This window comes from Vicugna pacos, chromosome 17 (assembly GCF_048564905.1).
Source record: "Vicugna pacos chromosome 17, VicPac4, whole genome shotgun sequence".
Taxonomy (NCBI): Eukaryota; Metazoa; Chordata; class Mammalia; order Artiodactyla; family Camelidae; genus Vicugna; species Vicugna pacos.
Window position 1 is genome coordinate 10,605,403 of NC_133003.1, and position 15,443 is coordinate 10,620,845.

The following is a 15,443-nucleotide window of genomic DNA, read 5'->3' on the forward strand; positions in this document are numbered from 1 at the left end:
ATGAACCCTGAGATAAATATGAAATGCAGGTGGCTCTATAAACAGACACCTACAGAAAATATTAGGCATATGGTGGAGGGGGATGGTATACTATTCTTGGCCATATCAAAGTGTTCTCTCAAATGCAGTCCTGGCTGAAGTTTACAATCTACCCCTTCTCACCAGCTTATTTTATACCAAATCCAGTTTAGCTTTACTTAATTTGCTTTATTCTTACACATTGCCACTCAGGACAAAAATCCAGCATAGTGAATTTATTTTAGTTCTATGTTTGGAATTTCGTTTTTTTAAATTCAATTTTCATTCAACAGCAATATTCTTTTGCATATTTTGTTTCTGCCATTGTTTCACTGGTGATCTGTCATAGTATTTTTTATTTTCTTGCTTCTTATGATTCATACAAGAAATAAGAAATCAAGAAATTTTAATATAACTGAAGATAATTAAAAAAAAATTTAATTACCTTTGCCAAGTTTTAAAAAACCAAAACACTGCTTTCAAAACCTTAAGTGATCAACTCCTCATTTCTAACTAAATTTGAGATTTTAGATTTTCCTCCACATAATTAGAAGATTAATGCTTTCCTCCAGACAATACAATACAGTAGGGATATACATATATATGAAACCCACGATAGAGAGGGTATTACTGCAAAGTGGGAATTTATGGCATATTTTGACAGAATGAAATAAAGAGGTAAAAAGCTATTGTTTTGTTGAACAGGGTGCCTGGAGCCCTGAGCTCGCTGACAGTCATACCCCTCTGTGAACCCACTGGTCTGACAATACAGGACCAGAAAAGGGCACATCTGCTGGCCAGTCTTTCCTCCAAAGGGATTCAGTAAGATTAATGAAGTATCTTCATCTTTTAAAAGTTGGAAAAAACAGATATGCAATAAGAAAATAAAAATCATCAGTTATCCCACCATTCGGGGCTAATCACCTTGAAAGTTTTGACATAGATCCCCTCCAGACTTTTAAAAAATGCAAACAGAAATACATATATGTTATCTTATAAAAATGTAATTTAAACCGTTTAGACACAAAATCTTCACATTTTATACCTGTTTCATGTTTTATTCGGAAAATTCAATGAAGCTATTAATCAAATGAATGTTTCAAACAAATATACTATGAAAAATCACACAAAATAAGGATAGATTTCCTACCTTATTTGCTTAGATAAATTCTAAATGAAACAAAATTTAGATTGGTGGTTATGACAGTGTAACAGTAAAAAAAAAAAAAAGCTAGAAAACATGGCTAAATTATTTTTTAAATCTTGGAGATAAGAAAGGCTTTTCTAAACTATGCACAAAAAGGAAAAAAGTAAAGAAGACATAAATATGATACTTAAAAAATGAAACTCTCCTTTAAAACTAAATGTCAGAAACAATGTTTCAGGACAAATGATAGAGGCCAATTTCCTTAATATAGAAGAACTCTTATAAAAATGAAAAGGATGAAAAAACCCAGTATGAAAATGATAAATCCTACAATCACAGAAAAGGTAACACAGGTAAACCTCGGCAGCAGACTGAGCACCTTGAATGGACTGGAAGAAGGGCAAAATTTTAAATGGGTCATTTTCCACTCGTCAGGGTGATCAAATTCTCACCAGAAGAAAAGAGATGCCCCAAATCTCACCACCTAGTAACTAATCTAACTAATATCATTTTCTCCTAAGTGTCTGCCATCTGCTTTTGAGGGCAGTGCTGCTTCTTTTACCTCTGATTCCCCTCCAACTACTACAAGACTAGCACTAACGTTTGTGGAAAAAAGAGGAGTAAACAAAATGCTTTCCAAAAGTAATGCATCAATTTACAGTACTACTAGCAACGTATTAATGTTTTAACTGTACCCATGTCATTTTTTTGCAACTTAATAGGTGAAAACAACTGATGATGGCTCTCTTTCCATTTTAATTTGCAGTTTCGTTATTGAAATTATTCTTAAAAGTAACGCTGTACCATTAATCCTACTTCCAAAAGCAACATGAAAAAATCATGGTAAAAGATATCCCAAATTTATTGAAAGATAAATTTATAGATTTAAGAAAGTCAGCTAACCCCAAGGAAGATTAAAAACAAACAAAAAATCACACTTAGACTCATCATAGTCTAAACTGCTGAAAAACAAAGACAATCAACGTTGACAGAGAGACGGCAGCTACAATACAGTGGCTGTGATCAGAGACAGTGGACAGCAGACAGCACAGTGACATGCTGAATGAGCCGAATGAAAGGAAAGCAAAAACAAAACCAAAACCTAGAATTCCATACTCAGTGAAAACATCCTCCAAGAGTGAAGCTGAAATAAAGACAATTCTAGATTTAAAAAAGAAAAAAAAAAAAAAACAAACAAAACACCGAAACTCTAGGAAAACCAACACCTGTACTATTAGAAACACTGAAGGAAGATATTCAGACTGAAGGGAACTACCTCACAAACGCTCGAGTCATCAGGAAGTGGTAACTGTGTGGCTAAACATAAAAGAATACTCTGTTCCTTTCAACTTATACCTGACTGTTCAAAACAAAAATAATGGGGCTTAGAATCTACATGGACAAAAACATAACTTACCCAAACTGACACAGATGAAATAGGAAATCCAAAAAGCCCTCATCTATTGAAGAACTTGAATTCATTACCAAAAATTTCCCACAGAGAAAACCCTAGGCCAGATGGTTTCACTGGTGAATTCTATCAAACATATGAGGAAGGAGAAATACCGATCTTACACAAACTAAAAAACAGAGGAAGCAGCACTTCCCAGCTCATTCATATGTTCAGCATAACCCTGAAACCAAAGCCCAGCCAAGACATCATAAGCAAAGCATGGACCACCCTTCCTTGTGAACACAAAATATTAACAAATCCAACAACTGAGGAAAAAGGTAATACATTCTGACTAGTAGGGTTTAATCACAAGACTGAAAGGCTGGTTTACCATCTGACAGTTCATCAGTGTAATTCACAACATTAACAGAACAAAGGAGATAATGTGCTCACGTCAACAGATGCAACGCTAATTTTGTGTAGATACTCACTTTAAGTTTTCTAATTCCTGTTTTCTCAATGGAGAAGAAGGTGGAGCTGGAATGAATTTATCTCCATCGTGGCTTTTACTGCTAAAATAAAGACAGATTCCTAACTATGAAGAGGATAAATAAACAACTAAATGTAAATTTTTGTTTCCCCATTCCCCACTCCCAATTTTTTATGACGAAAGTGTAAAAGAATCAAAACATTGAAAAATGTTTAGTAACTTGGTATCACTAACATGTTAAAGTGATACTGTATATTAGCCTCTTTTCCCCAGTACATACTACTTTCAAAAATCTCTAACAGAAAACATCTCTGCTATACAAAGGAAACCATTCCAGTACCTTCACACATTTCTCATTCTTTTAACTGTCTTTTACCAACTATAATAAAGCACAACCTCTTGATGGAGGGAAAAAAATTACACAATTTTGTTTTAATTTCCTACAATAAACATGTATTTCTATTATAATCAAGAAAAAATGTTGGAATGGGAGACCTGACTTTAAAGGTGCTGTGTGCAAAAAGAACTTTCTACATATAATAGTGTTTGTTTTATTACTACATAAACTCTCCCAATTTCTACAGATTAGCGTAATATGTAATTTATACTAGGAAACTAGAAATACATAGAAATATTCTGGAGGTTAGTGGCTTACAGTACGTTAAGAGAAAAAGTATAAGATAATAAAAAATGAAAAGTTTTAGGGATTTAAGTATTTATCTCAATAAAAGTTAAAAAAAAAAGCTGTCTCGTAGCAAAATGATTTCTTGCAACTATTCCTATTAGGGAAAAGTTGTTACTTTCCACTTTTCTCTTTCAAGGTTCTCTCCTCACTTAAGCCTTCACCTTATTTCTCTCTTCCAGAAATGCTTAAACAGTCGTATTTTCCTTTCTTTTACTCCAAACAGAGAATTTTGGAAACTCAGGCTGAAGATTTCAGGAACTCCTGTAAAGGCCAAGGGCTCACTCTGCCCAGGAAGGCAAAGGGCTCAGGATACCTGCAAGTTTCGCTGCTCTCGCTGCTCTCTGTGTTACCTCCTAACTGACTGCTATTTTTAGACCCATTTTCCTGCTTTGGATCTTGCTGTTCTTCAGGTAACAGCAACAAGGCGTTTCTGAGACAGATGGCTGCAAACTCCATACTGGCTACCGGAATGGCTGAAGACTGTCCATCACTGAAAAGAACAAAACCAGGTTAGCAGAGAAAACAACAAAACTAAATAAGACCTCTTCATTATCAGGAATGAAACCAATATAATTGTAAAAATAAAAACTTTGCCGTCTGATAGGTAGACATTTTAATATAAGTAGTTGTAAGAGAATGCTAAAGAACCCAAATCCTAAATGTTACACAGGCACACCTTAGACATATTGTGGGTTCAGTTCCAGACCACCACAATAAAGTGAATACCGCAGTACAATAAGACACATGAATTTTTTACTTTCCCAGCACGTATAAAAGCTATGCTTACACTATGCTGTAGTCTATTCAGTGTGCAGTAGCATCATGTCTAAACAACATGACGTACATACCTTAAAAAATATTTTATTGCTAAAAACTGCATCGTGAGCCTTCAGCGAGTCATAATCTTTTTGCAATACTATCATCTTTGATCACTGACAACAGATCACTGACCACTGACCATAGCAAGCAATAATGAGAAAATCTGAAATATTCTAGGAATTACCATAATGTGACACAGAGACATGAAGTGAGCAACTGTTGTTGGAAAAATGGCACCAATAGACCTGCTCTATGCAAGGATGCCACAAACATGCAGTTTGTTAAAAAAAAAAAAAGCAACATCTGCAAAGTACAACAAAGTGCAATAAAAGGAGGCATGTCTGTATATAAGATGAATGAAGTGTAAATAGTAGATTGCAAGTATACATACACATTATACACCACAGCGTGTCTGCAGGAATGGGACCAAGGCTAGGAGACAACGTGAGAGATACTTGCAGTATCAATGTTAACCCAACACAGGAGTTACAGATGGGAAAACTGTGAGGCCGGCCAGGATAGGTACTCTGAGAACTGGTCTTTTCAGGTAAGGAAATAGATTTTCACATTTGAGCCCTGTCTTGGTTGATGCTTGGTTTTGAAAATGCCTTATTGATAAGTTTTGAAAAAGCAGTGTTATCTGTCTTACAACTTTGCTGAGATTTTATGTTTCTATTGGTTTTATATATCAAACTGAGTCAGCTTTATTAGGGGAAAAAAGTAAAAAGCAGTAACAATTTTGAAATTGTCGGAATGTTTTAACTTGTCTTTTGAAAGAAATCTGCGTTATTGCTGAAATAAATCAAGAGCAAAACACTGTGCGCCAGAAACTTCAAAACTTTGGAAAAGTGAACAGCTTTTTGGAAAAGAAAGGAGTGAATTTTGTACAGAGCTTACTACTTTAGAAATAATAGCAACTCCACTTTGGAATCGTTATAAAACATAAACATATTTACACTGAAAAGCTGTTCAACTGCAAAGTTGTTCTACATGTGACAGCTTTATATTACTTGGGTTGCTATACGTACTATTACTTTTTTCTCCTAATACAAAGAATCAGCTTTAGGACTATGAGAAAATAACTAAATGAAAAGTACCATAACAAATAATAAACTATATAAAAAGTTAACCTCAAGATGCCCTCTTCTGGACATTCTGAATAACGGCACTGAATAGACCAGGGCGTCTCAGGCCACCAACAATTTTAGCACCCATGGATGTAATAAACCAAAATCAGATGTCAAATAACATTCCCTGTGGAGCTAGTATCAGGGTCTATTTATTGAAGGAGCAATAAAACCTAGTTACAAAGTGGGCCCTCCTAAGGAATAGTTCCGAAGACTATTTTTTATACACAAGTAACATTATTATGAAATAGCACTAACTATATACACTTATTCTTTGCAAAATACTTACTTATACACAGTATTCTGTATGGACTGTGATGCCAGGACGATTTTCCGATGATAGCCTTGACCAACAATAGATTGTACAATTCCCTTTTTACTTGGAAGACCTTTAGTTTCTTGTTCAGAAGTCTACAAAATACAAATCATTTCCAATTAACTTAATGGAGCTGTAAGATGGGGCATGAAAATTAATCCAATACATTTCATAATTACTCTAAGAAAGTTCTTAAGATCCATCAACGGGAGTTTCGAGTGATAAAGGAAATACGTTTGATGGCGAAGGGAAGAGTGCGTGAGGCTCAGAGTCTGTGATAGACGCCACATTTGATTAGCATGAGGCCAAAGGTAATCCTGAGGATAAAAAACAATTCAAGAATGACTTAAGCATTTATGTAGCATGATTTACACAGACCACTCTGTGCCCTAGGCACCATGCTGCATATTACCGGCACTTTGACATCAGAGTAAGGAAAATAAGAGGGCCCCAAATACACAGTGAAAAAGAAAAGGGAAGCAGCCCCACTTTCTAAAACACAGATCTTTTTCGTCTTAACTGAAAGCATCAATTAAATTGTCAACAACACAGAAACACTAACAAGCTACATATGTTAAAATTTACATGGGCGCAATTCTTACCTTGTAGGAAATATAAATCCTAAAGCCCCATTCGCAAACTGAAATACTAAAAGCTGCCTACACATTACATAGTATTTTAGGGATATCTCACTAAGGTACATCATCTCACTATAGAAGCTCACTGGTGCCAATTTCCTTTCTCTCCCCCTTCACGCTAAGGCTCTGATTTACCCGCAGGTAGAATCCCAACTAGTCATTTTATTAAGCCATGCAGAGTCACACACACCGGAACAAACTTGCAGAGGTAAACTCTGCCCTGCAGAAAGTCCTCCAAACACAAATGTTCCTGTACCGTTACTTCTTGCTCCCTAACATACCTTTACTATAGCTGTACTTCCACTGATGACCAACAAAACAAGGATTCACTTAAATATTCATTTTAGAGAGAAAATATTACACAATGCTTAAACGATACAATAAAACTGACTGGAACTAATTTTGTGTTGAGGAGGCAGCCAAGCAATATTAATAAAAAATAAGAGTGGATGTTCTGAACCATGATGGGAAGGCTCCCCATTCTGACCTCTTTTCCTAGTGGTGGTGATAAATTTGTAATATTTCATCCATATACTCTCTTTCCTGATGCTTAAGGCCATACAAATTAATCAGATGGCTAGATCTAGATGGAACAAAAAATCCACAATAATAAATCGTATCTTCAATAATACACCAATAGCCAGAAAGTGTGCCAGAACAGTCTTGATGTAGAACAGTAATATGTAATTAAGATATTTCTGATTTTACAGTGCCTTGGCAGCAACTGCACTCAAAAAATGTTTCAGAACTCAGAAAAATAAATGGCAAGTTTCCAGAGAATATTTTGATTTTTAAAGTAGCCTTCTCTTAAATACTCTAATTGAGTCTGGGTTTTTTTGGGGAGGGTGGGACTTAATTCGCTTTATTGGGTGATTCATGAATCAGGCAATGTCCCATCTAACAACTAGAAAGGGGTTCCAGGAGTGGTACAAAACAGAAGGTTTTACAGAATGGAGGGTGAGGCAAGAAAGTTATCAGCAAAAGAAAAGGGTTATTTTGGGCCAGGTCATCTTCTTTTTGAGGGGAAGGGAATAGCAAGGTTCTTTTTTCCTTTTCCTCCTTTACGCAGTGAACATTTATTGAATAACTTTAATATATCAGGTGCAAAATCTGCTATTTCTCCTCTCGCACTATCTCAGATGATAGCCACACAGAAATCATTTTTCTCTTCTGTGCACATAGACTCTTGTTAATTCCACCCCGGAAGTGTCTCCGGATTGGCACCCTCTTCTCACGTCTCCCAGTGAGATGAATTCTCATCTCTGTGTTCCAGGAGTGGGAGTCTGTTTTTAATTTAGCAAATCTTTTCTTACATATTATACACTGCCCAGGTAAACATGAACCCTGCATCTGCCAAAAGAGGTCTGAAACAACTTGCATCAGATAATCAGGACAAAATGACCTAATCATCACTAATTTAACAATTAAATTTAACAATTAAACTGGTTCTGTTTATTTAAAAATGGGTTTATTTTGGAAGGTACAAACTGCTTTGTTCAGCATCCCTTCTGTCCTGATTAAATGTTACGAAATTTTATTTTGGGTTTACAATCCTTCCTGTTGGGATTGTGCTCTCTGATTTTATTCAAGAGTCTTTTTTTTTTCTTTTCTTTTCTTTTTTTTTTACTGTCTTTTAGGTCACCTCAGGTTTTAGAAGGTGCAGAAGCACAAAGAGAGATAATTATTTCTGGCAAATTTCCTATTAGAAGCACAGACTGTGAGTATTCTGGTATCCACCAAGTTATGGTAACCAAGTCATCTTTATTATTTTTTAAAAGTTCCAAATTTGTAACTTTCTAGAAGAAAATGGGAGGAAAAAAAATCTCAGAATGCAATCCACTGAACAAAGACAATCCTAAAAGTACCGTTTCTAAAAATAATTTAAAAAGAAAATATTAAACCTTACTAAGGCCTCCAACACTGATCAAATTAATCAAATTAAAGAGAATAAGCAATTTCTAAAAATCCTTTTGTTTTCAAAAAAAGTATAAATTCTGCCTAGAGCTGTTTATCAGTTAATTTAAGAATTATCCAATTCAAAGTTGTCCCTTAAAAGGAAAAGTACAAGGAAATAAATTATTAAAGCCTTTCAGAAGACAACATTCATCTCTTTCCCCCAGTGGGGTACTCTCTTAATCATAAACTATTTAAGTATCAAGTGTGAAAGTCAGCAGGCAAACACACCTCTTTAATTCCTTTAGTTCCTGTAGCTGCTTCTGAGGAAGTGCTATCACCTATGGCAAGCCGGCCAGGCAAAACCTCAGGCTGCCCTACCTCCGGGCCTCCAGACCCAAGGAGCTCGGCAATGGCAAGGGGGCTAGGAAATGGGGTGGTACAGACATCTCGTAATTCTGATACAACCTGTCTCTCCCCTACCCTCTAGTGACCCCACCCAGCTTGAGATTCAAAAGGCTTTCACTAACTGCCATTTGGAGACAACCTAGGCATGGACACTAGCGTAAACCAGCCTATTTCTCATAGCCCTTGTGGACAAACGTGTGTCAGAGAGACACAGCCTGATAATCCTCTAACTCTAAAACATTTACTGAATCTAAAGTAAACCCACAGGCACTGGAGGAAAACACAGGGTAATGTGGCTCTTTCCACACTCACTATGTTATCAGCAGTCCTTCTTTAATCACTGGGCGCACACACCTCTCTCAGGTCAGCTGACGGCACGGCCCCTGCCCCAGCAGCGAGCAGACCACTGTTTCAACAGATACGACCCTAATGGCTTCAGCTTTCCAGTGTGACTGCTGATACAAGTTGCCATACTTACCAGGAGCTGGAAAGTGAACACATGACTTTATGAAACTAAATTTTGTCCAACTGACAGGGGAGATCTTTATGTTTACAAGTATTTTTTGATCTCCATGTAACAAATGGGGTAGGGAGGAAGGGTGAGTTCAAAAAGACACTCACCCCCTTATTGGCGGCAATGCAGCACTCAGCCAACCGCAGCCAGAGGCGGGGGTTTGCGTGATACACCTGAACGGCTTCAATGAGACACTCGAACGCAGCCAGAGGCCGTCCAATGTGGAGGAGCTGAATCCCACAGTTATACAGCAGCTCATACCTCTTGTTGGTTAGTAATGTACACATGGGTCTTCCTGAGAATTTTTTGCCTGATGATAAAAAAAAGTACATGAGAATAAATCATTAAATTTAAAACAACAGTTCCACTGAAAACACTTGCTCCACCGAGTACTCAGCCTCTACCTTGTTCAACACCAATGACCCCAATCTCCAATCTGAAGTTGTCAACAGCTCTCACCACAGTGATGACCTCTGCCCCCTAACTTCATGAATACCCTCCAGAGTCATCTCAGTTGTCTGCTGGGGGAGCCAGAGATGTGTCTTCTCATTTGCCAGCTCCTCAGGCCACAATGTTCCAGGAAGGCAAAGGAAAGAGACAGGACCCGGTCCCACTGCAGTGAAACTTACACTACTTTTCCACATTTTTAGAGCCTGTAAGATCCCACAATTTCACTTTCAGTTTAGCTACCCTTTTTAACATTATGCGTTTTCTTAACCAGAAGTATTTAGGTAATGTTAAGGTGTTAGGGAACTTTATTATGGAAATAAAAATAAAGGTACTATACCTACAGTGACTACTGTTCACTCATTCTGGGTTTCACAGGCCATGATAATACCAGACTATTTGTGGGGTTTTTTTGGATACATTTTTCATAAATTAAATAGTTTTTAAAATATTTTAAAAAGCTAAATAATTGCTTGATTTCAAGCATTTCAGATCAAGGATCCATATACCATGAGTATAAGAGGAACAGACTTCAGGAATTTGCTTAAAGACTGTTAGGTGCTGCCAACAGTATAACATGAGAAATTCTGAAAAGAAGCTATAATAAAACTAGTTTGGCACAGTCAAGAAATCTTAGCAAAACATTTTGCTTTATAACATTACCATATGGAATTGCTGATTTTCAAATCCATGAGAAAGTGAATGTAATTTAAACTTCTTTGATTATAATTCCTAACACTTTGCTATTCAAAGTAGCAATACCTACTAAAAATCCCCAGAGTCAAACTGTTGGAGCAGGATCAGTGTTAAGTGTATGCAAGTACACAAGGCATGTATTTTGACCAGATGCTTGCTCTTTAAAATCACACTTTTCTCAAGTAGTAAAATACAAACTGTACCCCAGTGACGGGCTTACCTGGATCAGGGCTGCCTGCACTGAGCTGCGCACAGACATTGTCATTCTCCTGCAGAGCCTTTTTAAAGTAGAAAATTCCCAAATTGTGTTTGCTCATGGCAAAATGGATACAACCAAGATTATTCCAGAACATGCATCTCAAGCATTCACCTGAGAAAAGCACAAATGAATTTACCCACAGATTAAAATTCTACTGTTGATACATGTCATACAAGAATCAGGTTTATCCAGCATGAGTTAACGCTGCATGCAATTCCACTCAGTCCCTACAGAACAGTTTAAAAGGCACTGGAAATTCAGGGAACATCTGAAAATTTTGTAAACTCCTTTTCTCTTAAAATATTTTATTAAAGGTGATGAACCAATCCTGCACATTGATTTTGTTAGCCCGTTTAGCTGGTTTTTTTGTTCTCATTTAATTTTTAAAAATCATAAGCAAATGATATAAAAATGTTAAGAACAAGAAATATTCTCAATTATATAATATGTGTGTACTGCATCCACACAACAAAATACTATGTAGAAACTGGAAGGAATGATGCACGTGTTTCGGAAACAGTCAAAACACTATGGTTTGACCATCTACCTTCCCGTGTTGGTTGGGCATTTGTATAATCCTGTACACTGCTCTTCACACTCATTTAAAAAATCTGGTTACAGATGTTTTTCCTATTGGTTACCTGCTAGTGTGTGTTACAGAAGCGTGCTGTTATGTGTTTCAAATATCCCCCTCCACTGCCAGTTTGTCATCTGTCTTGTGACTTAGTTCAGTGTGTGTATGTGCATGCTTACGACTTTAATTATAAAAAGTTTTACTTATTTATGTGGTCAAATTTAGTAATCTTTTCTAAACCGTATAGTTCTTAGATTTTGCATGATGTTTAATCATGGCTTCCCCACCACACAAATAAAATATTCATCCAAGTTTTCTTTCACTGTTTTATGATTTTATTTTTACATTTTAATCCTTCATCTGTTTGGGTTTTATTCTGGTGTAATGAAACCAATCCAGTTTTCTTTTTCTAAATGGTTTCCCAAATATTCCAAAACCATTTACAGTCTATCTTTTCCTCAATGATATAAAACACTTGACTAGGTTGATAAAATTAATAATCAGAATATTTACTAAATGCTTATTAATGCTAAAAACTAAAGGTTGGCTTCTGATATATTTTAAAATTAAGCCATAATATTTAAGAAAAAGAGTGGGAAATACACTAATATGTTCAAAGGAGGCTGTTCCTGAGAAGCAGCACTGTGAACAGTTTAAGAAAAGTTCTATTCCCAAATCTTCCCTAATAAGCCTATTTTTTCAGCAGCAAACACTAAATATGATAAATGGGAAACAAGCTGAAGATTTTAAAAATTAACTATGAAAATAATCAATACATAAAAGTACACAACTATATAAAACGTCTTTCCTATTAGATTATCACAACTGTCGACTAGTCAACTATATGCCCTGCTCCGTTTTACAGACTGAAGTATCAATTTCAGTACCAATTCTGAAATCTGGACTAGTGTCAATCCTAAGCAAAATTTCTGCCAAGTATATTATTTTTTTAGTCTAAGATCATTCCAGTTTGGGTGTCAGAAGGTCTGAGGGGAAATCATGACAATAAAAACGTGAAAAAAAAAATTCAGCAGAATTAGAAATGGGTACTCTGGGGGAGGGAATAGCTCAAGTAGTAGAGCACATGTTTAGCATGCATGAGGTCCTGGGTTCAATCCCCAGTATCTCCTCTAAAGATAAATAAATAAACTTAATTACCTCCCTGCCCAAAGAAAAGATTAAAAAAAAAAAAAGAAAAGAAAAGAAAAGAAAGAAATGGGTACTCACAACAGAGTACCCAAGAGAACTGCAGCAGAACAAACTGCCTTTCTCAGTCCTCTATGACTCCACTGAACTGAAGGGTAAGTGGGGGAAGGTCTGATTATCTGCATGGGTGTTCTGTGCACTGATCTGAGCAGAATCTAAAACAAAACAAACGCCATATTCATCCTTTGCATTTTGAACTTGGTACAAAACATTTTCAATAGTTTAACCTCATTTCTTGAATACACTGATTTTTCTCCTTTCTCCTCGTAAAACAGAAATGATACGAACTTAAATGACAGCCTCAAACTTTACCTTTCATTTTATTATTAACATTAATCAGTTTGGTAAAGCTTTCTAAATAGAGGAAAGAAGAGATAACAGCAATTAGCTTCCTAAGTTTATAAAGATATTTTTGATATAGTTAATGGCCTAAAAATATTGTATTATTCACTGCTTTTATGAGAGAGAAGGGAAAAGTAAAAACCAGTATCATCTCATTTCCTTAAAGGGTCTCATTTTACAAAGCAAAAGCCCAAAGACTTTATGCTCTGGACATAGTTTCTAAGCTGGTATTAAAACCAAAATGATAGAGGGAACATTTGAGGTGAAAGAAAGTAAAAAGAAGAATGAGGCTTCTATTAAAATGGAAACAAGTAATAATAAAATAAAATTCCAGGGATTTCCTGCAGCAGAAATAATAAAACATTTTCATTTAAAAAATTAGCAAAAATTGCTGAACACTGGAATTTGACACAACATTGTAAAATGACTATAAATCAATAAAAAATGTTAAAAAAAATTAGCAAAAATCATTCTGAAAAGCAGCCTAGAAAAAAAACAAAAAAACAAGCATCAAGGCATAGAAGAGTCAGGAAGAAAAAATAGCAAAACTTCCCATCTTTCTTTTACCTGTTTTCATGAATCCCGGATGCTCAGCAATGTTTGAACTATTCAATAGCTTCACAGCTTTTCGATAATTGCCTCTTAAGTACTCAAAATTACTTTTGAGAAACAGAGAAGGTGCAGACTGTAAAGAAAATATAAGTTACTTACAATTTGTTTTCAGATCATAATCATGCTGTGTTGTATGAGCATAAATGAATCACTTAAGTCATAGGCACGAAAGACTAAAGTCTCTGAGTTTCCCACTGCTCTCACAATCTTAAAAAAGGAAACCTGGCAGAGAGCACTCTATAAACTAATTATTAAAGGTCTACCTAAAAAAATACACACAACATATACGTATAAGAATACAGTCTGCAAAGTATCAACTGACTGTCTCTATCTATCACTGTATCAACTGAAAACCAACTCAACAGCACAAACCAGGTCCTTCATTTTAATGGTTATTAGAGAGAACAGTGATCTCTCTTATTTTTTTTGGATACAAATACACCTTCATTAGAACCCAGAGAGGTAGAAATAATCAAACGCTTTGCCAAGTAGGGAAAAAAGGTGTCATTCTATGAATGGAAAAATTTCCAATCAGAATGCCTTGTTTTCAAGGGCTAATGTTGCCATTAGAAAAAATCATGTTTTGGATCGCAGACCACATTTTGCTTCTCCTAAGAATCCTCGTGGTGAGGGTCTCCTTCATAGTAACTAAGTTTAGAATGCAAAAGCACGCAGAGATCTGGAGATCCTGGAGGACACCTGGGATCCTTGCCTCGTTATTCATTCACTTGAGCTTAGCTACAGGTTTTCCTTCCAAACCCTCCCTCATGCTCTGCTCTGCCTCCTGGTCACCAAGGGAACAAGGTATTCAAAGCTGATTCCAGGAGGCAGTGTTTCCTCCTGGAGTTTTCCCTGATTTGGGTGTGACGAACAATTACTTGTTTTCCTATCTGTCTCTTCCCTACGGCTGTGGCATCCTCTGAGGAAGGGGATCATGTCTTTTCTCCTAAAAAAGGTGTGTTAACGGCTGGCTGGCTAGTTAAGCCTTTCCCCCTTAGCCTGACGTCTACCCTACCCCCTCAGGTCTAGACAATAGTTGTTCTAAAACATCACCTAAGCACTACTGACCCAGTGGCTCATCTGGAACCTGTCTGAGGTTCCTGGAGTCACGTTCTTAAGCTGTACCTACTATAAACCATATCTCTTCAGGGTTTCACACTCTTTAATTAACAGGTTTCCTCAAAGTATCTGTCTCTTCCCTCTACTGTCTCAAAAATCATTTATCAGTGGAGGGTTGGGGTGGAGGAAAAGGAAGGAGTAATTATATCTGAAATACCGCTCTAGTATTAATCAAACTGAAGGTACCGTCGGGCCAAAGATCATTTGGAAGGGGCAAGTTAGGACGACAACTAGACTGCTTATTGTTAATAATTGTTTTGAGTATAATCTAAAAAAGTCCTAAAGTGTCTAATAACAGTAAATGTTTAAGTGAACTGTGACAAACCACTCACTGAATACTAGACAGCCATTTAAAATGGTGTTTTGAAGGCTACGTACCAAGGGGAGATGCTTGTTATAACTTTGAGTAAAGTATTGCATTAAATGGCAGACACAGAGTGAGCACTACTGCACAACTCAATATAAAGGTTTACAGCTGGTAGTGTACATACACTATAATCGACTATGATAAACTATTTAAGACTAGCAAATACCTATTAACTAAACAAGAAAATTTTAGGACATAAAAGCCACTAATTGAAGAAAAAAAAAAGTCAAGAAGAAACTTACATTTCCAGCTGTGTTCATGACCGACTTGATTTCCCTTTTGCAAGCCTTCAGGGACTTCATTTGGATATAAGCTCTTACTTTATACTGTCGGAAGGAAAGATGCATGTTTAAAATTATCTTAAATAGTTTAT

The 15,443-nt window shown here is 36.2% G+C and overlaps 1 protein-coding gene across 9 annotated transcripts in view; it reads right to left on the bottom strand.

Annotated features, from left to right (window-relative positions):
- CNOT10 (CCR4-NOT transcription complex subunit 10) overlaps positions 1–15,443 on the bottom strand; it is a 53,863-nt gene that overhangs the window by 17,598 nt on the left and 20,822 nt on the right. For 5 of the 9 annotated variants that reach the window (XR_012060510.1, XR_012060509.1, XM_006200611.4 and 2 more), the window contains exons 7-13: positions 15,313–15,396; positions 13,540–13,657; positions 10,812–10,961; positions 9,556–9,758; positions 5,969–6,090; positions 4,047–4,223; positions 3,050–3,130 (exon numbers count right to left, since the gene is read on the bottom strand). Coding sequence is in view for 7 of the 9 variants with exons in the window: in XM_006200611.4 (XP_006200673.1) it covers positions 3,050–3,130; positions 4,047–4,223; positions 5,969–6,090; positions 9,556–9,758; positions 10,812–10,961; positions 13,540–13,657; positions 15,313–15,396 (935 nt within the window). In the remaining 2 variants the exon portion in view is untranslated. The remainder of the gene's footprint in view (positions 1–3,049; positions 3,131–4,046; positions 4,224–5,968; positions 6,091–9,555; positions 9,759–10,811; positions 10,962–13,539; positions 13,658–15,312; positions 15,397–15,443) is intronic. The other 4 variants (XM_015236233.3, XM_072940938.1, XM_072940942.1 and 1 more) reach the window with 2 other exon arrangements.